Below are 25,334 nucleotides of genomic sequence, written 5' to 3'. Positions count from 1 at the left end.
CTGCTTCCCCACATCTATCTTCTCAAAGGACTGTGCTGCTTATGACTAGGCATATGGGATGGCCTAACCATTTTAGAACTTCTAATAAAGTTATTTAGAAGTACTAAATAGTGTAGACATATGGGTTGGAAGGTACACACCTATGCACACAAGTCCCCTCACTAAAAAAAAAAACAAAAAACCAAGTCCCCTCACTAGCTGGGATAATGCTGGGTGGGAAGAGTTGCTGCCCTGGGACCTTCACTGAGAATACAAGAATTCTGAATTCAAACCTGGTTTTGCAGCCTTAGCTTCTTTTGAATAACTTAAAATATGCTGCTGGCAGGCAGTTATAAATATATATTGCAAACTCTAGGGCAAGCATTAAAAAAGTTTAAAAGTATTATTAACATGCTAAGAGATAAGTTAAACAGAATGGTATAAAATGCTCAACTCAGGGGCACCTGACTGGCTGTCTTGGTAGAGTATGTGACTCTTGATCTTGGGGTTGTGAGTTCTAGCCCCATGTTGGGTGTAAAGATTACTCAAAAAGTAAAATCTTAGGGGCGCCTGGATCAGTCAGTGAAGCACCAACTTCACTTCAGTCAACATTCAACTCTTAGTTCCAGCTCAGGTCATGATCTTGGGGTTGTAGGATGGAGCCCCATGTCTGGCTCCATACCCAGCACAGTCTGCTTGAGATTCTTTCCGCCTCCCATTACCTCCCCCTCTGCTCCTCCCCTATTCCCACTCTCTCAAAGAATACGTACAATGAATAGAAAACAGTTATAAACATGTAAGATAGTAACCCAATTATATCAATAATCATTTTAAATGTGAGTGGCATAAATAAACCACTTAAAAGACAGACTGGGGCACCTGGGTGGCTCAGTTGGTTAAATGTCTGCCTTTAGCTCAGGTCATGATCTCAGGGTCCTGGAATGGAGCCCCATGTCCAGTCTCTGCTCAGCAGCTTCTCCCTCTGCCCCTCTCTCTCCTCATACTCTCTCTCTCTTTCTCAAATGAATAAAAGCTTTAAAATAAATAAATAAATAAATACATAAATAAATAAATACATAAATAAATAAACAAATAAATAGATAACAGATAGAGGTTGTTTTTAATCAGACAGAACTTGGATTTAAAAAATTCAAAAAACAAAAAACAAGCCCCAGCTTGTTGTCTTCAGTTCAGACATAAAGACTTAGATAGGTTAAAAGTAAAGGGATAGAAAAAAGATACACCATGCTAATACCAATCAAAAGAAATGAAGAGCAGCTATATTAGTTTCAGACAAACCAGACTTCAGAACAAGGAAGATGATCAGAGATTGAGGGGTACTGCATAATGATAAAGGGATTAATGTTCCAAAAAGACATAACAATCCTTGGCATGTATGTACAGTTGACTTTTGAACAATGCGGAGATTAGGGGTGTCAACCCACACACACACAGTTGAAAATCCATGTATAACTTTTAACTCCCCCAAAACTTAACTACTGATCAGCCACTGTTGACTGAACACGATACCGATAACATCGTCAATTAACACGTTTCGCATGTAATATGTATTATACACTACATTTTTTTAAAGATTTTATTTATTTATTCATGAGAGAGAGAGAGAGAGAAAGAGAGAGAGGCTGAGACACAGGCAGAGGGAGGAGCAGGCTCCATGCAGGGAGCCCTACATGGGACTTGACCTCAGGTCTCCAGGATCACACCCTGGACTGAAGGTGGTGCTAAACCGCTGAGCCATGGGGGCTGCCCTATACACTGTATTCTTGCAATAAAGTAAGCTAGAGAAAAGAAAATATTATTAAGAAAATCATAAGGGGGCACATGGGTGCCTCAGCGGTTGAGCATCTGCCTTTGGCTCAGGTCTTAAAAAAAAAAAAAGAATATCATAAGGAAAAGAAAACACATTTATAGCACTGCCCTGTACTTATTGAAAAAAAAAATGTATCAATGGACAACGCACAGTTCAAACCTGTGTTGTTCAACGGTTAACTCTACTCTATCCAAAAACAGGAGGGTACATGTTCTTCTCAAACTCACATAGAACATTCAGGGAGATAGACTACATTCTGGATCATCATACACACCTTAATAAATGTAAAAGAATAGAAATCATACAAAATGCGTTCTCAGAGAATGACAGAATTAAACTAGAAATCAATAGCAGAAAAGATAGCTGGAGAATTTCAAAACATTTGGAGATTAAACAACACAGTTATTTTTTAAAGATTTTATTTATTTATTCATTAGAGACACACAGAGAGAGGCAGAGACATAGGCAGAGGGAGAAGCAGGTTTCTTCTGGGGAGCCTGATGCGGGAATCGATCTTCAGACCCAGGATCATGCCCTGAGCTGAAGGCAGATGCTCAACCACTGAGCCATCCAGGTGCCCCTAAACGACATATTTCTATATAGTACACCACTCAAAGAAGAAATCTCAGGAGAAAAATTTAATTTGGAGCTAAATAAAAAACCAAACTTATCAACATTTGTGAGATGCAGTGAAAGTAAAGATTAGAGGGAAATTTGCTGTTAAGACACGAGTCACTTTGATTCACACCCAAGGGGAGAGCACCTAGATTTGCCTTTTGAAGGGTGGAAACATCAAAGATTCTGAGCCCATCTTTTGAAACCACCATAGCCACCCAATCCTTCTTTTGGTGGTTCCCTATGGCCTAAGCAGTGAAATGGCCTGATGGCAATTTCAACTTACAATTAAATTAAACCACTAGTGTATTGCCTTGAACTCACTCAGATCTGGAAGATAGGTTAAAAACAAAAACAAAAACAAAAACCTGGGGATGCCTGGGTGGCTCTGTGGTTGAGGCCTGCCTTTGGCCCAGGGTGTGATCCTGGAGTCCCGGGATCGAGTCCCACATCAGCCTCCCTGCATTGAGTCTGCTTCTCTCTCTGCCTATGTCTCTGCTTCTCTCTGTCTCTTATGAATAAATAAATAAAATATTAAAAAAAAAAAAAAAAAAAACCTAAACCTGTCAAGGAAGGTGTCTCAGTCCTGGCATTTGTGGTGAAGTGAAAGGGATCATACAAATCAAATAAGGACTTACGGTTTCATGACCTGGTGTTAGCAGCTTTTATGTGGGCACACACATCTCGAGCTCCTCCAGTGCCCCTGAGATCTGGGAGTCCATCCTAGCGACAGCTCTTGCACCCAGAATTCCATGTCTAGAGAAGGCTTTTTGTACAGAGCTGTCACTTCTCACAGGAGATGGGTACAGAATTAGCTCACTATGCCTTCATGCCTCCTTCCTTGAATGTATCTTCCTGCTCTGTAGAGGCTGGAAAGCTAAAAATCGTGCTTTCCAGACTCCTTTCCAGCTCATATTCTGGAAGCAAATTGGTTTCTATCAATTAGATGCACTCTTGAATGACATGAAAGAGAGATGTGAGACAGAAGCTCTTCCGCCACTGTTTTTGCTGGCAAGCAAGGCCACGCGAATCAGAGCATCAGTAGGTAAAGGCAGCCACTGACCTAAGCATGTCTTTTTTTTTTTTTTTTAGATTTTGTTTATTCATGAGAGACACAGAGAAAGACAGACAGAGACAGAGACACAGACAGAGGGAGAAGCAGACTCCTCACAGGGAGCCTGATGCGGGACTCCATCCCTGGATCTGGGATCACGCCCAGAACAAAAGGCTCAACTACTGAGCCACCCAGGAGTCCCGACCTAAGCGTGCTAATCACAACTTTCTTTTATTTTTTTTTAATTATTTAAGACCTTTATTAACGGGTGCTTGCCGTTTGTTGACTTTCTTGAAAAAATCAAGTTGTAACCTTTTATTACAAATTAAAAATGAGGTTCTTAAAAATCTCAACTTGACCAGATATGAAACAACTTAAAAACCTTTAAAGGTGTATTGAGAAAAACCAGGCTTTAAAAAAAAAAACAAAACAAAAAACAAACACGTTTATCATTACCAAAAAGAGACGTCTTTAGGTAAAAATAATAAAAACCCCACGCTGCATAGATAATGCAGATAGTTCTATTTATCTGGTCAATGGGCAAAAAGCAAGCACTTATTAAGGTCTTCAGCTCCAATCTTTTGTTCATTTCTTATTGCCGGAATTTCATCTTCATTTCTTCATGTTGGATGACTAACCCGGATGATGGTAGAGATGGTAAGCGGGCATTCACTCATCCCCGCCCTGCTCAGCCTCGGAGCGCACCAATTCTCAGCTGGTGGATCCGCTGCTTTTGTCTCTTTGCCATCTTGTGGTTTAGGGTTTTCTGGGCGTCTGCGTCGGTAATTGAAGTTGCGGCGGTACCGACGTTGAGGTGGCTGCTGACCTTGGGTCTCATCTCCTTGATTTTCCTTATCTTCCTCCTTTCCATCCTCTTTAGGCTGTCTTTGGCGAGGAGGACCCCTACGGAATCGTGGTCTATAACCTCGATACATATTCTGTCTCACTGGTCTACCTTGTCCTCCTGCACCCTGGCTGTCAGCACCTTCCATCACTTCTCCCTGCACAGGAGGGTTGGAATACTGTGGTCGCCGCCCCGTAGGGTCTCCGCCAAAGGGGCCGGCGCTGCTGGGCCTGGCCTTCGGGAGCACTTTCCGACCCCTCGATCTTTTCCCCACTCTCACCATTCCGGTAATTCTGCTGGTAATTGCGTGGAGGACCCCTGCGACGTGGATAGCGTCTATAATGGTTACGGTGGGCTGCATATGTACTGCCCTGCACTGGAACTCCACCAGGGCCTACCGGGCCTGTAACACTGGCTGCCTCCGCACCCTTTTCTCCTTCAGCAACATCAAACTCCACAGTGTCTCCATCTCCTACGCTGCAAAGGTACTTCCTGGGGTTATTCTTCTTTATGGCAGTCTGGTGTGCAAATGCATCTTCCTTGGTGTCATTCCTGTTGATGAGACCATATCCGTTTCTTTTTTTTTCTTTCTTTCTTTCTTTTTTTTAATTTATGATAGTCAGAGAGAGAGAGAGGGGTAGAGACACAGGCAGAGGGAGAAGCAGGCTCCATGCACCGGGAGCCCGACGTGGGACTCGATCCCGGGTCTCCAGGATCGCGCCCTGGGCCAAAGGCAGGCGCCAAACCGCTGCGCCACCCAGGGATCCCCCATATCCGTTTCTTACACTGAACCATTTTACTGTTCCCAAAACCTTCCTTGCGATGACCTTGTCCCCGCCGGCAGGCGCCGCCGATGTGAGGCCGCCAGGGCCACCGCTCCCTGCGCCGCTGCCCGTGGCGGGAGGGGGGCGGGCGGCTGCTGGGTCTCGGCCTGGCTGCTCGCGGCTGCGGGGATGGTGACTGGGGTGTGATGGTAACTAGGCCGGCGGCGGCGGTGGGGCTGCTCAGGGCTCTCTCTAATCACAACTTTCAACAATGTCAAGTGGCTGTTGAGACAATGGTGGCTTTTTTTCTTATCAGAGTATCAAACTCCAGAACTTCTTGGCTCTGAGGCTGCCCTTCTGCTCACGCTCCTCCATCTCTTTCAGTGATTTTGCAAGTGTCTAGTTGAGTGTAATTATCTTACTGCTCACACTATCTAGAGTGGCTTCACCTTCCTACCATAAAGCCATAGTGACACCCCTTAACAACATATACTTTTCATTACTAAAATGAAAGTTTTTTTTTAATTTTTATTTATTTATTTATGAGAGAGAGAGAGAGGCAGAGACACAGGCAGAGGGAGAAGTAGGCTCCATGCACTAGGAGCCCGATATGGGATTCGATCCCGAGTCTCCAGGATCGCACCCTGGGCCAAAGGCAGGTGCAAAACCGCTGTGCCACCCAGGGATCCCTAAAATGAAAGTTTATATCAAAGATGTGGTGAGGAGGCACCTGGACTAGGTGAGCATAATCTATCCAATCCTTTTTTGTTGTTGTTGTTATCAACATTGTTTTTATTAATGTATCCAGTCCTTTATACTCTCGTCCTCAAGTGTCTGAATTCCTTCCTTTATACTTGTTAAAGAGCTTCTGACTTTGGGGATATAATTTGTTGTGGGACAAAGTTCAGTACACTTTTACATTGAACAGTCTTTTCCTGACTTGTTATCCTCTGAATACATGATCTCCGGGAGGTGCCCATATCTATACTTTCTGCTGGATAGAATAGTAGGGACTATGTTCCTGACCTAGCAACCTCAAAGTCTATTCCCATTTTCTCCCAATTTGGGAGGATATCAGATAACGAGTTTCTACAACTTCTAGGCTTCTAACTCTGATGTACCAATATTCGCCATTGCCTTCTTGTCCCCTTACCAAGGCCATGAGAAATGTAGCTGGTTGCCATAGCAGCAGTGTGACTTGGCTTCTGGGGGAAATTATTAGTTCTCACATGCAAAGGTGGCAAAGTGTCCTCAGCCAATGAAAAAAGGGTGAGAAGTTATTTCAGGACGGTTTGAGGTCTTCAGTTCCTATACACCAGTTCCTCTCAAACTTTCATCAGCGTCCCCTGGAGGACATACCAAACCCCAGAGAGCTGTGTCCTCCCCTAGAGTTTCTGATTTAGTGGGTCTGGGTGAGGGCTAGAAAATTTGCATCTCTAACAAATTCCCAGGGGAGGCCAATGCCACTGGTCTGGGGACCATACATCTTTGAGATGCACTGCTCTGAGATTTGTTCTCGTTCTCTCGTTTTAAGTTGTGTGTTGGGTGAAAAACAACCATTGTGCAGCAACTATGAGGCTCCCAGAGCCCCAACCTTAGTGAAAGAACAGTGCCAGTGAATATTAATGGGAGCCTCAGATTCTCCTGCCTCATATTAGCCAAATAACTCATTCCAAACACCCCACATTTCCCCAAGGGTGCCCATTTTCTGGTACAAATGTCTGTATTAATTACATTTCCATTCTTTGTTTGTCAATAACAGAAACTGATTCTGTTAGCCTGTTAACGTAAATGGTGGGGTGACAGGCAGGATCATGGATAGCTCACATTATCAAAGGAGAAATCAATCAGGCTTCATGAGAGACAGTAACCAGGTGAGTGCCAGAGTTTCTCTGTAACTCAGGTCAATCTTTCTGCCACAGGACAATTCATCCTCTTCTTTCTCCAGCCCTATAGAATTCTACTCCAGATTCCAATTCCTGTGAGAGGGAATGGACTGGACCTAGCATGGGTCACATATATGATGTACCCTATGGTGGTGGTAGCAAAAGGGGCTGTGATAGAGATATAGTCAGTAGTTCAGTACCCAACACAACTGCATGGGAAAGGGAGGGAGACTCCCCAAAAGGAAGATATTCCAGTCAGAAGAGTAACATGTCTAATACAAATAGATGTCTGATGTGAAAAGCACCAATTACCCCCTTTACCAACTAGTTCTATGACCACGCTTTTAGGAAAACTTTTTTAAATTATTATTTTTTTAGGATGCTTTACTTCAAAAGGTTCTTTCTCCCTAAACTGAAGAGTCAAGGTTTGAAGATGCAGATACTTCGGAACAAAGGATAGCACCTTTATATTCCTTTGAATAATTTGGATTGTTGTCTCTCAGGGAGATATGTCCTCTTCACTTACAGGCTCTCCATTTAGATTCTGGGATCTTAGCTTTCTTCAACCAATACTAGGATCCCAGCCAGCTCAAGACAGGACAGTCACTGTTGCTTAGAAAAGGATAGAAGGGGTGCATGCTCAGTAGGTTGAGTAGATCTGACTCATGATTTTGGATCCGATCATGATCTCAGGGTCTTGAGATTGACCCCACACTGAGCCCCATGTTGGGCTCCAGGCCTGCACTTGGCTTGGAGTCTACTTGAGATTCTTTCCCTCTCCCTCTCCCTCTGCTCCTCCTAGTGCTCACATTCTCTAAATAAATAAATAATAAATATATTTATATATTCTAAAATGATAAATAAATTTTAAGAATAAGTAAATAAATTTTTTTTTAAGAAAAGGATAGAAACCCAAACAAATTCATAGGAAATTTCCCATTCTTTTAGGGATATATGCTGTTGCTTGGAGTTTCCTTCTTTCTTGTTCTCTTGCCTCCTAATTTTACCTTCACCTGCAATAGTAAGGGGATGTAGGGTTCAGGAGCTGGTTCTGTTCCTTGACCCTGTTCCTTGTGAAAGCTAGTCCTTCTCTCTCTCAAGCACACATCAAGTCTTTATTCCAAAGGGCAAGATGGCTTTTGGGAATGAATACACAGTCTAGAAGTACCAGAGTGGCTGGAACCAGAAATTGTATCAGTTGGCTTTCACCAGATTATGCTGAAGTATCAAACAATCCCCCAAATACCATAGTTATGATAGAAAAGTCTATTGTTTATGTTTTACGTCAGTTGTATGTTTGCTGTGGCTCCTTTTAAAAAATATATTTTTATTTATTTATTCATGAGAGACACACAGAGAGAGGCAGAGACATAGGCAGAGGGAGAAGCAGGTTCCCTGAGAGGAGCCTGATGCACGATCCAGAGAGGCAGAGACAGAAGCAGGTTCCGTGTGGAGAGCCCAATGTAGGACTCAATCCCAGGACCCCGGGATCACGACCTGAGCCAAAGGCAGACACTCAATCACTGAGCCACCCAGGTGCCCCTTGGTATGGCTTTGATTCATGTGGTCTCTTTACAGGACCCAGAAAAAAGAAGCAGCCCCTTTCTGGAACATGCTTTTCTTTTGGCAAAATAGCCAAGTCACACTGGCTCTTGAAATCTTTCAGAGAGAATGATAAACCAAAAGAGGTAAATTGGCCACTCTGGATGAAGAGTATATAAGAATATTTTGTATTATATTTGAACTCCTCACAATAGGATATAGGGTTCCCCCAATATCTGAAAATAGGGCATTCCTATAAAAATCTTTTGTAAGCTAAAATGATGTAGAGCAAAGAAACAAGTACATTTATTTACATGAAAAATGTTTTCAGCACTCCCAGATCCCCAAATTTACCTCTCTTGTACCTCAGGACACATCTTGCTAATGGATGCACAAAATAAATCGAAATAAAGCACAGATGCTCAGAGACACATTTCAAATCTCTGGTGGCTTCTGGCTGCAATGCTGGGTGTAGTTCTGGGGAAGGGACTTGGTGGTGCCACTCTTACAGCTCACAGTGCGTGTTGTCTTTATGAGGGCTCACTGCAAAACAAATGCTGAGTGCTATTTTCACTTTTTTCCTCAAAAAAGAGAAAATCCTCATCAGATTTCTTTTGGTTAGAGTAAACAGGGACTAATGTTGGTCTCTCATAAAAGTGAAGTGGCATGTCATGAACTATTGAAAGAGGGGGGTACCTGTATACGTATGTCTTGTTTAAGATGTTGTATGGAAGTGTTGAATCTCTATATTGTACATCTGAAACTAATAGTACCTTGTATGTTAATTAACTGGAAATTAAAGAAAAACTTAAACAAAGAATAAAGGAAGTCCAGAAGGAGGCAGTGTGCGTCTGTATACTCACTCCACGAAGTTATAAGGCACTCAGCTTCTCGCTCCCTGCAACTTTAGATGTGTCCTGCCTCCTTGTGGCTGAAGATGGATGCTGCATCCCCACAATCACCCTCAATCCAGGTCACTGCATGGAGGAAGGGTCTCTTTGTAACATTTAAGTGTAAAATTATGTCAAAATAAAAAAGTGTTTAAAAACAAGTGATTTGTGTAAACACATTTCTTTTTAGAATGAAGCGTTGAGGGCCCCTCGGTGGCTCGGTGGTTTGGTGCCTGCCTTCGGCCCAGGGTGTGATCCTGGAGACCCAGAATCGAGTCCCGCATCAGGTTCCCTGCATGGAGCCTGCTTCTCTCTCTGCCTGTGTCTCTGCCTCTCTCTTTCTGTGTCTCTCATGAATGAATAAAATAAAATCTTTTTTAAAAAATAGAATGAAGTGTTGATAATTATTTTAGCTAGGTATTATAATGGGGGTCCTGACAGTAGTGAATCCAACCATTTAGGATTTCTAGAAGTTTGAAGGACTAGAGATTTAGGATTGTGACAAAGGGGATCATCGAAGGGGAGGGAAGATCTAATGAGAAGTGAAGCTTCACAAGACTATTTTTCTTGGGGGATCCCTGGGTGGCGTAGTGGTTTGGCGCCTGCCTTTGGCCCAGGGCGCGATTCTGGGGATCCAGATCGAATCCCACGTCCGGCTTCTGGTGCATGGAGCCTGCTTCTCCCTCTGCCTGTGTCTCTGCCTCTCCTTCTCTCTCTGTGTGACTACCATAAATAAATAAAAATTTAAAAAAAGATTATTTTTCTTGGAGGCAAATATATGAGTCCAGAAAAAAATTTCTTCAAGAATGACCCATAGATAGGAACAATGCTTTGGTGTTCTTGCACATCAAAAATGACTGATCTGTGGCCTATATTCTTTTTTTTTTAACTATTTATTTATTTATTTATTTATTTATTTATTTATTTATTTATGATAGTCACAGAGAGAGAGAGAGAGAGAGGCAGAGACACAGGCAGAGGGAGAAGCAGGCTCCATGCACCGGGAGCCTGATGTGGGATTCGATCATGGGTCTCCAGTATCGCGCCCTGGGCCAAAGACAGGCGCCAAACCACTGCGCCACCCAGGGATCCCTGTGGCCTTTATTCTTAAAGAAATATTGCTCAGTTGCCATATAGCATTGAATGCTTAGCAATGATGACCCAGCCCAATTTCCTCGTATAAATGATTTGAATTTTCTTTTTGGCCGTCAGTAGTATTACTTCTTTTGCTTAGAATTTGGCACTTTTACTTGGATATGTCTCAAGAGTGACAGTTCTGACTGAGGCTATTTTTCCTGACACAAAGTGTCTTCTTTTAAGGTACAGATTCATGACAACGCCTAGGTGGCTCTGCCACCCATGTTAAGCACCTGCCTTCAGCTCAGGTCATGATCCTAGGGTCATGATCCTGGGGTCCTGGGATTGAGCCCTGACTTGGCCTCCCTGCTCAGTAGGGAGTCGGCTTCTCCCTCTGCCTCCTCACTCAAATAAATAAATAAATAAATAAATAAATAAATAAATAAATAAATAAAAGCTTAAAAAAAGGTACAGACAGATTCAAGCCCTCTTTTAATCTTAGAGAATTGTCTTACGTATTGATGTATCGATTGATACATATGTTTTCTTTCTGTATTTCCATTTCTCTGTTGGGAACTCAGAACTGTGTGTATAATTGGATATTGGTTGCCTGTCCTTCACATCCATTTTTTTCTGCCAATCTTTATTTTAATAAACATTTTTATTGAGTTATAACATACCTATGAAAACTGCACAAATCATAAAGGCATGCTCATTGAATTATCACAAAACAAACACACCCATGTAGCCACAACTCACATTCCAATTTTTTTTAAGATTTTAAAAATTTATTTATTAATTAGAAACACAGAGAGAAAGAGAGCACAGCAGACACAGGCAGAGGGAGAAGCAGGCTCCACGCAGGGAGCCTGACGTGGGACTCCATCCCGGGCCTCCAGGATCACACCCCAGGCTGAAGGCGGCGCTAAACCGCTGAGCCACCAGGGCTGCCCTCACATTCCAATTTTTAAAAACATTTTGTTAATTTCATTTTGCTTTCTTTTCTGATTCCTATACCTTATTTGTCTTTCTAGGTTTTCAGCATGATTCTCCTCCAGTTTGCCCTTCATTGCTGTAATGGCTTTTTTTTCTTCCACATTTTTCCTGAGTTCTGTCAGCTTTCAACTCTCATTTTTATTTCCCCATTTCCTTCCTAGGCCCTTTTTTTTTTTTTAAGATTTTATTTATTTATTCATGAGAGACACACAGAGAGAAGGGTAGAGACACAGGCAGAGAGAGAAGCAGGCTCCATGCATTGAGCCCGATGTGGGACTCGATTCCGGGTCTCCAGGATCATGCCCTGGACTGAAGGCATTGCTATACTGCTGAGCCACCCGGGCTGCCCCTTCCTAGGCTCTTTATCTCTACTATGTTCTTTTGGTGTATTGCATATTTACAGGAAAGTGCTAGATACTAAGCATACACTATAATCACACAATATATGCAATATCTCAACATGTAATGATGAGGGACGCCTGGATAGCTCAGCAGTTAAGCGCCTGCCTTCAGCCCGGGGTGTGATCCTGGAGTCCTGGGATGGAGTCCCACATCAGGCTCCCTGTATGGGGCATGCTTCTCCCTCTGCCTGTATCTCTGCCTCTCGCTGTGTGTGTCTCTCATGAATAAATAAATAAAATCTTAAAAATAAATAAATATGTAATGATCTATGGTCCATTACCAGATCAAAATACATAACATTTCCAATATATAGGATCCCATATACTCTTCACAGATAATACCCCTTACCCGGAGATAATTTCATTCAGACCTCTATCACTATAAATTAGTGTTGTTCTTCTTGAACTTCTTCATGTAAATGGAATTATCCAGGAAAAATAGTCTTTTGTATTATTATTTTTAATTGTGGTAAAATATATATAATGAGAATTTATTATTTTAATCATTTTAAGTGTACAGTTCTGTATTATTAAGTATATTCACATTTGTTGTTACCGTACATAGTCCTTTGTGTTTGCATTTTATTTTTTTATTTTTATTTTTTAATTTTTTTATTTTTATTTATTTATGATAGTCACAGAGAGAGAGAGAGAGGTAGAGACATAGGCAGAGGGAGAAGCAGGCTCCATGCACCAGGAGCCCGACGTGGGATTCGATCCCGGGTCTCCAGGATTGCGCCCTGGGACAAAGGCAGGCGCCAAACCACTGCGCCACCCAGGGATCCCCGTGTTTGCATTTTAAAAATCATTATATGAATTAGTTTATCATAGCTTTTTTTTAAAAATCCATTCTGCTGTTGAGACATTTTAAGTTTGTGGCTATTATGAATAAAGCTGCTACATACATTATTGTATGAGGCTTTTTGTGGACATATGTTTTCATCTCTCTGATACCATACCTGGGAGTAGAATTGCTAGATCATGGAGCAGACATAGATTTAACTTTTTAACATATTACCAAGCAGTTTTCCAAAGTAGTTGTTCCGTTTCATGCTGACCAACAACGCATGAGAGTTACAGCTACTCCAAATGCCTGCAACCCTTGAGACTGTCCATTGTTTTTCATTTTAATGGAATGTGCAGCATAGTAGTGGTATCTCTTTCAGGTTTTAATTTGCATTTCTTTGATGACAAATCATGTTACACACTGTTTCATATGCTTATTGGCCACTTGATTCTGTCCTTTTTGATTACATATCTTTGAATGAGGTGAAGGTTTCCTAAAATTTTTCTTGTAGGACATTTGTATAAAGGAATAGACAGGGTTGTGTTTCATACTGATTATCATGTTTCTTATAGTCCAAGGATTTGTATGAAGTAGTCTAGGTTTTACTTCTCCCGGGCAAAGGGAGACACGTAATGATAAGACTGTTCATCTTCTCTACCTCAGACATGGTGATAAATTGCTTCCAGGAAATGATAGTTAATAAATACGTGAATTGTGTTTTGGGCCCATCCATATCTTTTGCCTCTTGGAACCAAAGTGTGTCCTAAGTATCTGTCACCAGTGAATGCTTCTCCTTCTTGTTGCAAACAAGGTATTTGGATTCTGCGATGTAGGAAATACCTCTGACCTTGAAGAAGTATCGTGATGCATTTTTTTTTTTTTTTAAGATGTGTGATGTGCATTAGCAGGCATCTTCTCTTTCCTCTGCTGTTTGGCATCTCTCCCACTTACTTTGGGAATTGGAGATTCAACATTCCCCTACATTTTGCTAAGGTTGTAATTAGCTTTTCTTTCTTTTTTTTTTTTTAAAGACCTCCTGTCTGGGCCTTTATTTTGAGGAGGAGGACATATTTGGTTTTTGTTTGTTTGTTTGTTTGTTTATGATAGTCACACAGAGAGAGAGAGGCAGAGACACAGGCAGAGGGAGAAGCAGGCTCCATGCACCGGGAGCCCGACGTGGGATTCGATCCCGGGTCTCCAGGATCGCGCCCCGGGCCAAAGGCAGGCGCTAACCGCTGCGCCACCCAGGGATCCCTGTAATTAGCTTTTCTGTTTCTTATTTGGTGGTGGTGGCTTTGGGCAATTTCCAAGAGGGAAAGGGGACTACTGGACACTACCATCTTCAACATAGAAGTTTTGATAAATACCAATTACCAAGTTAAAGCAGTTTGCTTTCATATTTTGCTGAGATTATATTTTCTTTTAAACATGAATGAGAGCTGTATTTTATTTAGGGGTTGAATATGTCAGAATGATTTTTCATCCACCTGTTAATTTGATGTATTTCATTGAAAAATTTTTTTAAATTTATTTTATTTATTTTATTTTTAAATATTTTATTTATTTATTTATTCATGAGACAGAGAGAGAGAGAGAGAGAGAGGCAGAGACACAGGCAGAGGGAGAAGCAGATTTCATGCAGGGAGCCTGATGTGGGACTCGATCCCGAGACTCCAAGACCATGCCCTGGACCGAAGGCAGGCACTAAACCACTGAGCCATCCAGGGATCCCCTGAAATATTTTTTTAAAAGATTTTATTCATTTATTCATGAGAGACAGAAAGGGATTGAGAGTCAGAGACACAGGCAGAGGGAGAAGCAGGCTCTATGCAGGAGCCTGATGTGGGACTTGTTCCCGAGACTCCAGGATCAGCCCTGGGCCAAAGGAAGGCGCTAAACCACTGAGCCACCCAGGGATCTCCCTCACTGAAAGATGTTCTGATGTTGATCTATCCTTGTAGCCCTGGGTCCCATCTTCTTGGTTACCTTTCATTTTTAGCTGAATGAATTTGATTTGGAAATAATTCCATTTAAAACTGCTTTATCTATCCTCATAATTTATTTGATGATCTTTTTCTTTGCGATTTTTAGCATCAAGCTTCTTAAAATGAGTCAGAGATTTTCCTCTTTTTTTTTTTTTTTTTTTTTAGATTTTTCTCTTTTAAAAAATACTCTGAAGTACTTTGTATAAAGCAGGGATTACAAATCTGTGGGGGCCAGGTGGCTTTTTTTTTTTAAAGAAGAGACACATAATTACTAATTTGCTTTCTTTAATAGCTAATAATAGCCTACTCAAGCATTCTATTTTTCTTTTCATCCCTACTTTTTAAAAAAGATTTATTTATTTATGAGAGATAGAGAGGCAGAGACATAGGTAGAGGGAGATCATCCCTACTTTTAAATTTAATTGGTATAAAGACAGTGTTTTATAAATGAAAACACCTGCACCATATTTGTAGTTGTGTGCTTTTATTTTTTAATTTAATTAATTTTTTTAGAGAGTGAGCAGGGGTGGGGCAAAGGGAGAGGGAGAGAGAGACTCTCAAGCAGACTCTATGCCAGCAGGGAGCCTACCAAGAGACTCTATTTTAGGACCCTGAGATCATGACCTAAGCCAAAATCAAAAGTCGTCCACTCAGCTGATTGAGCCACCAAGGTACCCCAGTTGTGTGCTTCTTTTAAATTCTAGTATGTCTTTTCTCAATTTTTTAAAGTTTGCTCTATTTTTTGTCTGTTTTGTAACTTCTATCAATAATAAACTTTTTGTTCTAGATCCCTCATTTTTCTTTGCCACTCCCAATACAGTAATTTCTGCTCAGTGTTTCATTATTTCTTTCCTTCTGTTTCTTTATTACTGCATTATAGTGTTTCTAGCATCCTGAGCTGAATGCATCATTTACTTAACTTGCTTTAGCAGTATTACACAAATTATGATAATGTAGCACTTTTAAAAAGATTTTATTTATTTATTCATGAGAGACACAGAGAGAGAAGCAGAGACACAGGCAGAGAGAGAAGTGGGAGTCAATCCCAGGATCCCGGGATCACGACCTGAGCCCAAAGCAGACACTCAACCACTGAGCCACCCATGTGTCCTGATAACGTAGCATTTTCTTTTTCTTTTTCTTTTTTTTCTTATATTTTCTTTTTTCTAATTTTTATTTATTTATGATAGCCAGAGAGAGAGAGAGAGAGGCAGAGACACAGGCAGAGGGAGAAGCAGGCTCCATGCACCGGGAGCCCGACGTGGGATTCGATCCTGGGTCTCCAGGATCGCGCCCTGGGCCAAAGGCAGGCGCCAAACCGCTGCGCCACCCAGGGATCCCAACGTAGCATTTTCATTATTGTCTTGTTTGGGGTAATTTGGAACTTTTGTGATGATTTTGTCTTTACCATAATTAATTTAGAGACACATTTTGTTGTTTCTAAGCACATGACTTGGAAAAATCTGTTTATTGTGGACTTTCAACTTAATTGCACTAAGTCGGAGAACATGAAATATATGATAACAGTTCTTAGGAATTTGTAAAACTTTGTGAACTAGGATTTGGTAGATTATTAAAAATATTCCATGAGTACTTGAAAAACAATGTCCTATTTGTTAGGCAGAGTATCATCTCTCTCTCTCTCTCTTCGTATAGAGCTATTAGATAAAGTATTAAAGTTTATAAATTTTTGCTCGCATTTACTAAGATTTTATAGGAGTTTCTTTTTCTTTTCTTTTAAAGATTTATTTCTTTATTCATGAGAGACACAGAGAGAGAGAGGGGCAGAGACACAGCCAGGTGGAGAAGCAGGCTCCTTGTGGGGAGCCTGATGTGAGACTCGATCCTGGGTCTTCAGGATCACACCCTGGGCTGAAGGCAGATGCTAAACCACAGGGTCACCGGGGTTGCCCTTTCTAGGAGTTTCCAATCCTTACTAAGATTTTTGTGTGTGGTTGGTCTAAGAGTTTTGATGGTGATATATTTTTAAAATGTCTTCTATTAATTCTCTCACTTTGTGTTCTAGAGGTTATTCTATCTAATAGGTTCTCTTTGTGTGTGTGTGTATGTGTGTGTACTAGGCTTCTTTCTTCTTCTTCCAAATTTTAGGGGCTAAATTATTGTGATGGATTAAATAATCCCCTCACCCCAAAATTCAAGTCTGCTCAGAGCCTCAGAATGTGACTTTACTTGGAAATAGGGTCTTCACAGATATAATTGGTTAAGAAGAAGAGAGGACACATAGAAGAATGCTACACAAAGATAGAAGCAGAGATTAGATGTACTACAGGCTAAGGAATGCCAAGGATTGCTAGGGGCCACCAAAAAGGAGGGAAAATCAAGGAAGGATTCTTTTCTAGAGAGTATGACCTTCAGTGAGAGTATGGCCCTGTCAACTCCTTGATTTTGGATTTCTGGTTTCCAGAACTATAAGAAAATAAATTTCCTTTGTTTTTAAACCACATACTTTGACTTCCTTTCTTGTATTTATGGATGATCTTGTATTTTTTTCATTTATTTATTAAGATTTTATTTGTTTATTTGACAGAAAGAGAGAGAGCACGCAAGTAGGCAGAGCAACAGGCATAGGGAGAGGGAGAAACAGGCCCTTTGCTGAGCAGAGAGCCCAATGTAGGGTTCGATTCCAGTATCGAACTGGTCATGGAATCATGACCTGAGCCCAAGGCAGATGCTTAACCAACTGAGGCACCCAGGTGCTCCTATTTCTTGCAGCTATGCCTATAAGGTATCCTTAGTCTATAATTTCCTCTTAAGTGAGTTCGGGTTCAGTTGTTGATTTGTTGCCTGTCTTAGCATTACATTTATTGATATATTTTGAACTTTTATTTTGCAGTTCCGTTTTGGGTGGAAAGGTAAGTTTTTGTTTGTCTGCTTGTTTTTCTACTTTTCTTTTTTTCTATGCTCTCTCCTGTCTTATAACATCAGTTCCAGGCTGATATTCCAGAGCCAGTTAGAACAGTCTGATTCCTCTTTCCTGGGTTTCTACAATTCTTTGTAAACAAGCAGTCATAACAGAGCTGCTGCTGTTGGTGGTGTTAAGAGCCAGGGAGAACCAGGAGTCTGTCTCTGGATTACTTTTGGTCCCTTCTTAGATCTAAAACATAGGCTAGTATAACCATGTTTTTTTCTGACATGTGACTTTGTGGGTTCCCTCCCCCTATTTTTAGTCCATAGAAATGTTTATCTTGGCTTAGGCTCTAGCTCCTTTTGTTTGCTTATTTTCTCATTTTGGTTTCCATATCATTGCTATGAATTTGGAACAGAGGTTCAACAAGAGAACCTTTTGTGTCTTCTTGCCAGTTGGCCTTTCCAGAGCCTAGATAGCTATCAAAAATATTTTGGGCTACACTTTTGTATTGCAATTAAGTAGAAATTAATTGAATGAACAATAATCTGATTACTCACCTGGTCCTACTCTGATCTATCCTTCCTATTACTACATTCCCCCCAATCACACATGCCAAATTTGCTTGCTTCTCTCCATCTTTATCTCTGTTGTTACCACCATACTTCAGGCTACCATCACCTTTCATCTGGATTACTTCTAGAGCCTCCTAACTGGGCATACTGCTTATCCCTCTATAATACGTCACTTATACAGCAGCCAAAGTGATTACTTAAACCTAAATCCAATCATGTCAGCCCTTTGTTAAAATCCTCTAGTGATTTCGTTGTTTAGTAAGATGAAAAGTCCTTGGAGTGGCCTCGAAGACAGACTTGGCTCCTGTCTACCACTTGACATCATGTCATACTACTGCCTCCCAAGGTTATCATATTTCTTTTCTTTTTTCTTTTTTAAGATTTTATTTATTTATTCATGAGAGACAGAGAGAGGCAGAGACATAAGCAGAGGGAGATCCTAGGTGGCACTTGATCCTAGGATCCCAGGATCACGACCTGAGCCAAAGGCAGATGCTAACCACTGAGCCATCCAGGTGCCCCAAGGTTATCATATTTCAACATATTATTATTTTTAAAGATTTTATTTATTTGAGGGAGAGAGAGAGAGAGAGCACACAAGTAGGGGGAGGGGTGGGGGGGGAGGAGAAGCAGGCTCCCCACTGAGCAGGGAGCCTGATATGGGGCAAGATCTCAGGTGAGCTGAAGGCAGATGCTTAACTGACTGAATCACCCAGGAGCTCCTCCATTCTTTTTTTTTTTTTAAAGATTTTATTTATTTATTCATGAGAGACACAGAGAGGCAGAGACACAGCAGAGGGAGGAGAAGGAGAGGGAGCCTGCTGTCTCCATGAAAAGAGCCTGATGTGGGACTTGATTCTAGGAATCTGGGATCATGCCCTGAGCCAAAGGTGGACACTCAACCACTGAGCCACCCAGGTGTCCCACTTTTTTTTTTTTTTAAAGAACTCTATTGAGTTATAATTGATATACTTCATTCATTTATTATTTTTTAAGATTTTATTTATTTATTCATGAGAGACACAGAGACACAGGCAGAAGGAGAAGCAGGCTCCACTCAGGGAGCCCGATGTGGGACTCGATCCCGGGTCCCCAGGATCACACCCCGGGCCGTCGGCAACACTAAACCACTGCGCCACCGGGGCTGCGCTACTTCACCCATTTATTTATTTATTTATTTATTTATTTATTTATTTATTTATTTATTTAAATTTTTTTATTATTTATTTATGATAGTCACACACACACAGAGAGAGAGAGAGAGGCAGAGACATAGGCAGAGGGAGAAGTAGGCTCCATGCACCGGGAGCCCGAACGTGGGATTCGATCCCGGGTCTCCAGGACTGCGCCCTGGGCCAAAGGCAGGCGCCAAACCGCTGTGCCACCCAGGGATCCCATACTTCATCCATTTAAAGTGCACAGAGTTATAATTGATATACTTTACCCATTTAAAGTGCACAATTAAAAAGTTTTTAGCATATTCATTTATATTTATATATCATATATATTACTACGTAACGTTAGAATATTTTCATCACTCACAAAAGAAAACCTATTCACATTAGTAGTCACTCCCTAGTCTTCCTTACCTCTAGCTCCAGGATACCACTAATCTTCTTGTCTGTATGGATTTACCTATCCCAGTCATTTCACATAAATGGAAGAATACAATTTGTGGCCTTTTGTTACCAGCTTCTTTCATTTAGAATAATCTTCAAAGTTCACTCATGTTGTAGCATGGATTAGCACTTTATTCCCTTTTTATAGTCAAATAATATTTTATTGTATGGATCTAACACAGTTTACCCATTCTTGATAGACACCTGAACTGTTTCTAATTTTGACTATTATGAACACATAATAGCTTGGAATATCTGTGTAGCAAGATTTCGTGTGAATGTGTTTACAAGTCTCTTAACTGGAGAGGAATTGCTGGGTCATATGGTAACTCTATTAACATTTTGATGTTTATTTTCAAAGTAACTGCCATTTTAGATTCCCAATAGCAACATGTGAGAGTTCCTATTTCTCCATATCTTCAACTCTTGCTGTTGCTCATCTTGGTTATAGCCATCCAAGTGGGTACGAAGCGGCATCTCAGCGTGGTTTTGAATTGCGTATCTGTAATGGCTAATGATATGGAGTATCTTTCCATGTACTTATTGGTAATTTATATATATTCTTCAGAAAAAATGCCTATTTAGATTCTTTGCTCATTTTTAAATTGTATTGTCTTTTTACTCTTGGGTTGTAAAAGGTGTGTATGTATGTGTATATATGTATATATACATATATATTTTTTCTGGACATAGGTCCTTTAGCAAATATATGATTTGCATTTTTTTCTCCCATTCTGTGGTTTGTCTTTTCATTTTCTTGATGGTGTCCCTTGGAACACAAATTCAAAATTTTTGTAAAATCCACTTTAATTTTTCCTCTGTGCTTATGCTTTTGGTGTTGTATCTAAAAAGGTTTTATATAACCCAAGAATATGAAGATTTACTACTCTTTTCTTCTATGAATTTTTTAGTTTTGGATTTTACAATTTGGTCTATGATGTGTGTGGTCTAAGGAAAGGGTACAACTTCATTCTTTTACACATGACTATCTAGTTGTCTCAGCTTCATTTGTTGAAGTGACTACCTTTGCCCCTATTGAATTGTCTTGTCATCCTTGTTGAAATCAATTAACCGTAATATGAGGTTCATCATATCATGTAGAAATGTTATTTCTTTTATTATCCATTTTGACATTATCTGTCCTTTTTTTAAAGATTTTATTTATTTATTCATGATAGACAGAGAGAGAGAGAGAGAGAGAGAGAGAGAGAGAGAGAGAAAGCAGAGACACAGGCAGAGGAAGAAGCAGGCTCCATGGCCTGACTCGGAACTTGATCCCGAGACTCCAAGATCCTGCCCTGGGCCAAAGGCCAGCGCTAAACCCTAAACTGCTGAGCCACCCAGGGATCCCTATTTGTCCTTTAATTGTTGTGTTTTTAACATTTACATTTAATGCAATTGTTTTTCTTTCTTTCTTTTTTTTTTTTTAAGATTTTATTTACTTAGTCATGAGACACACAGAGACAGGCAGAGACATAGGCAGAAGGAGAAGCAGACTCCCTACAGGGAGCCCAATGTAGGACTCAACTTGAACTCCAGGATGACACCCTGAGGCCCTAGCAGAAGGCAGACAGTCAACTACTGAGCCACCCAGGCGACCCATAATGAAACTGTTTCTATGCTCAGATTTAGAAGTAATGATATAACTTAGATATGAGATCTGGATATCTAGATATTTAGATATATAAATCTATACTTTAGATATAAGATCTGGAAAATAATAATAAAGCCCTTACGATCTGTTACTGTAAGAATTCCACAAGAATCCTTTTTAAAGACATTGACTATTAGAATTTCACTTAATTTAGGAAGTTTGTTCTGAAGAGTTTGCCCATTGCATATAAAACATAATATTGTATTATCATTAATATATATTAAAATCAGAAGACATAGGCTTGTCTCTTTAATTTTTAAAATGAGATATAATTGACATATAACTTTGGATTAGTTGTAGGTGTACAATGAGTTATGTACATATTGCAAAATGATTCTAAGTTCAGTTAATATCCATCACCATACAGCTACAATTTTCTTGAGAAGTTTTGAGATTTGCTGTCCTAGCAACTTTCAAATGTACAATACAGTATTGGTTTTTTTTTTTAATACTTTATTTATTCATGACACACACACACACACACACACACACAGAGGTAGACACACAGGCAGAGGGAGAAGCAGGCTCCATGCAGGGAGCCTGACGTGGGACTTGATTCTGGGTTTCCAGGGTCGCGCCCTGGGCTGAAGGCGGTGCTAAACTGCTAAGCCACCGGGTCTGCCCACAATACAGTATTGTTAACTATACTCTCCATGTTGTACATTATATCCACAGGACGTATAACTGAATGATTGTTTGAACCTATTGACCACCTTCACCCACTCTCCACTTTGGCAACCACCAATTTGTTCTCCGTATCCACGAGTTTTTTTAGATTCCACCTATAAGTGCAGTCATTTAGTATTTATCTTTCTCTGACTTATTTCACTGAGCATAACGCTTGCAAGGTCCATCCATGTTGTTGCAATGGTTTTTTTATGGCTAAATAATTGTCCTAGGTGTGTCCGTGAGAGCTCGCTCCACATTTTTGTAAATCTAATTATCTGTTAATGGACTCATTTAGATTGTTTCCACCACGTCTTGCCTATTATAAGTAAGGTGCAATCAACATGGGGGTGGACGTCGAACAATTCAAAAACATCAATATTATCAATTTATTCCAACCGCCCGAAGATTCCTCTGGTTATCACAAATATAACAGAAATGTTTCCTTTCATACTCATTTTTAAAAAAGATTTTATTTATTTATTTATTCATGAGAGACACACACAGAGAGAGGCAGAGACACAGGCAGAGGGAGGAGCAGGCTCCACGCAGGGAGCCCGACGTGGGCCTCGATCCCGGGTCTGCAGGATCACGCCCTGGGCTCAAGGCGGCGCTACACCGGTGGGCCACCCGGGCTGCCCCATACTCCTTTTTCTACTTCTTCGTAAACTAGGAAGTTTGCACTTGACAATGAACGCGTTAAAGCATTACTGCCTTACTCCGCCTCCAACCTCACGGGTGGGTGCCGTGCTCTCCGGATGGCGCCGGGCACGCCAGAGGAACCGGCCTGGAACAAACCTAACGCCAGAGTGAGTGAGTAACCTAAATCGTAACCCGTGCAAGTGCCTCATCAGTCTTGCTGCTCCACATGTGATGGATGAGCTGTGATGCGCACAACGTGCAAGATCCATTATTCCAACAGGTTCCCCGCGTGCAGCCGCCGTGGGCCACTCTCCGCAGAGCGCCGCGCTCCCTCGGCTGCTGTGGCTCCCCGGTTTCTGTCTCTCAGAATCGTCCAGACTGGCTCCCTGGCCGGGGCCGGGGCCGGGGCCGGCGTTCCCAGGCTTCCGAGCCATTGTCCTCGGCCTCGGGTCACTAAGGTGCGTCTGTCTCCTCGGCGAGCTCCGGCGTCCGGCGGGGTCTCGCGCAGCTGCGTCCGTGGAGGCCGGACTCGGACTCGCTGCGAGACGCTCTGCCCCGCGCGCCGCCGAGCGGTCCGTTCCGAGACCTCCGCTCCGGGCGCTCGGGCTTCCCGGGGCCAGGCGGGGCCGCCTTCCCGCCGGCCCGGGCGGCTCCACCTGCCTCAGTACCCGGCCCCCTGGAGAACCGCCTCCGCGCTCACCTACGGCTCCGGGAGCGGCCCGAGGCGGCCCCGCGGCCTGCGCATGCGGACTGGGCGGCCGCCTCCCTCGGGCCGGCCGCGGCCGTTTGGAGCGCCCTGACAGCTCCACGACCCGCGGACGCAGCCTCGTCTCGTGCCTCCACGTTGTCCTATCAGAGACGGGGCGGGGCGGCGGCCCCCGCAGCCTATCAGCGCCGACCACGACCCCGGCGAGCCCAGTAGGCGAGCGGCCAGGAGGAAGGCGATTGGACGGCGGCGGCGCTCGGGGCGTAGCGTCGCCCGGGCCCCGCCCCCCGCCCCCGCCCCCCGCCGCCTTCCTCCGCGGGCGCCAGCTGCCGCTTAGGCCTGAGCGAGAGCCGACGGCGGGCGGGCGCGCGGGCGAGCGGGCGCGGCTGCACCCTGAGCGCCGGCGGGGCTGCTGGGCCCCGCACCCTGTCTCCTCCTCGCCGCGGGCGCCCTCGGACATGGTGGCCCCCGGCTCTGTGACCAGCCGGCTGGGCTCGGTGTTCCCCTTCCTGCTGGTCCTGGTGGACCTGCAGTACGAAGGTGAGTCCAGGCTGCCCTGCCCGGCCGGGGGGCGGGGGGCGGGGGTCCGGGGGCCGGGGGGGGGCTGTCCCGGGCGCCCGCCCCCGCCCCACCCTCACCCCCACCCCCGGCGCGAGTCCCGGGGCGGCCCGGGCGGCTGGGCGGGAGCCGGGGAGACCGCGCGGCCCGGCTGGGCCTGAGCCCGCCCCTGGGCGGGGGCCGGCGCCCGGTTCCGGGTTTGTGGGGGGGGGAGAGGCGCTGGGACGGGCGGCTTCGGAGCGAGGAGCGGGGCCGAGGGGAAGCGGGGGGGCTGCGGCGCGGCGACTCCCGGCGCGTCGGGGGACGCGGAGCCCCGAGCCGCCGTCGGGTCCCGGCCCCGCTGGGACTGCGCCTCGGCGCCGGGGCACTGGGTCGCGGTGGCTGGGAGCAGGCGGCGAAGGCGGCGGGAGGGGAGGCTGCTTTCGCTTTGGAGTTCCGGGCGGGGGGAGGGAGCGTGTCGGCTGCGTGCGGCGGGGCCGGCGTCGACTGCCGCCAGTTGGGTAACCGCCGCCTGGCTCGGTTCGGCGGGTCGACGTTGCCGGGTCGGGGCGTGAACCAGCCGGTGCAGGAGTTGCAGCTCCCGGAGGGCGAGGCACGGAGTTTGTGGTCCTTTACTACTTCCCCCCTGCGTGGTGTCCCCTTCGGCTTAGGGCTGGCTTTCCTTTTTTGCGAGTTCTCTGAAAAAAAAAAAAAAAAAAAGGTCCCCTTATTAAAAGGTACGGAACGCTTCGATTTCGCAAGAGTCCTACAGATTGGATGGTTGGCTGCTCTTAACAGAATAGCAAAAGTTAGAGGGCTGTCCCATCTTGAGATGCCACGGGGGGGGGGGCGGGTAGGTAGTAAGAATTAAAGCTCAAAGTGCCAGTGGAAGTCGTGCTGCCAGCCTGATGACTGCGAGAAACGGACCCCGGTAGAGTGACAGATCTCGTGCTCTGATCTACTTTCAAGCCTATGGGAAGGGCGAGGGGGGGTCACACATTTAGGTATGAGTTTTAATGTTAGATTTGGAGGGAGTAAGGAGCCACAGTTGGGAATTTTTTTTATGGTACCCCCCCCCCCCCCCCAGAATTCTCAACCTGAAAAAACATTTATAATACACTCCACTTTTTAGGGCTCATTCAAGGCATTGTTGGTGGTGGTGTTCTCCTGGTGACCCCATATTTTTTGAACCCCAAATCAGAGCATATATCATGACAACATTGGGACAAAGTATTTGACAAAGAATTTGCCTAGATTGCCCCCAGACAGTCTAGGGAATTGAAATTTGGATGCCCGGACCACTTTAATATGGGTTGAGTATTCCAGTTCTCTTGCATTTTCTAATCCTGACACTCTCCTCCCCCCCCCCCCCCCCCCCCCGCTCACACTTTGTCCAGTTACTACTAGTAATTTATTTT

General features: G+C 43.4%; 1 protein-coding gene and 1 pseudogene across 2 annotated transcripts in view; one reads left to right on the top strand and one right to left on the bottom strand.

The window, feature by feature from the left end:
* Positions 1–3,914: 3,914 nt before the first annotated feature.
* LOC144287616 (Y-box-binding protein 1 pseudogene) lies at positions 3,915–6,221 on the bottom strand (annotated as a pseudogene).
* Positions 6,222–23,734: 17,513 nt separating this feature from the next.
* DNAJC3 (DnaJ heat shock protein family (Hsp40) member C3) overlaps positions 23,735–25,334 on the top strand; it is a 91,738-nt gene continuing 90,138 nt past the window's right edge. Inside the window, exon 1 of one of the 2 annotated variants that reach the window (XM_077855169.1) lies at positions 23,735–23,919. In XM_077855169.1, the coding sequence (XP_077711295.1) occupies positions 23,838–23,919 (82 nt within the window). In that variant the 5' untranslated portion in view covers positions 23,735–23,837. Of the gene's footprint in view, positions 23,920–24,424; positions 24,530–25,334 lie in introns of those variants that run through there. The other variant, XM_077855170.1, reaches the window with a different exon arrangement.

Source organism: Canis aureus, chromosome 17, assembly GCF_053574225.1.
Source record: "Canis aureus isolate CA01 chromosome 17, VMU_Caureus_v.1.0, whole genome shotgun sequence".
Taxonomy (NCBI): Eukaryota; Metazoa; Chordata; class Mammalia; order Carnivora; family Canidae; genus Canis; species Canis aureus.
Note: the sequence above shows the minus strand (reverse complement) of the source record. Positions and strands in the feature narration are given on the sequence as shown.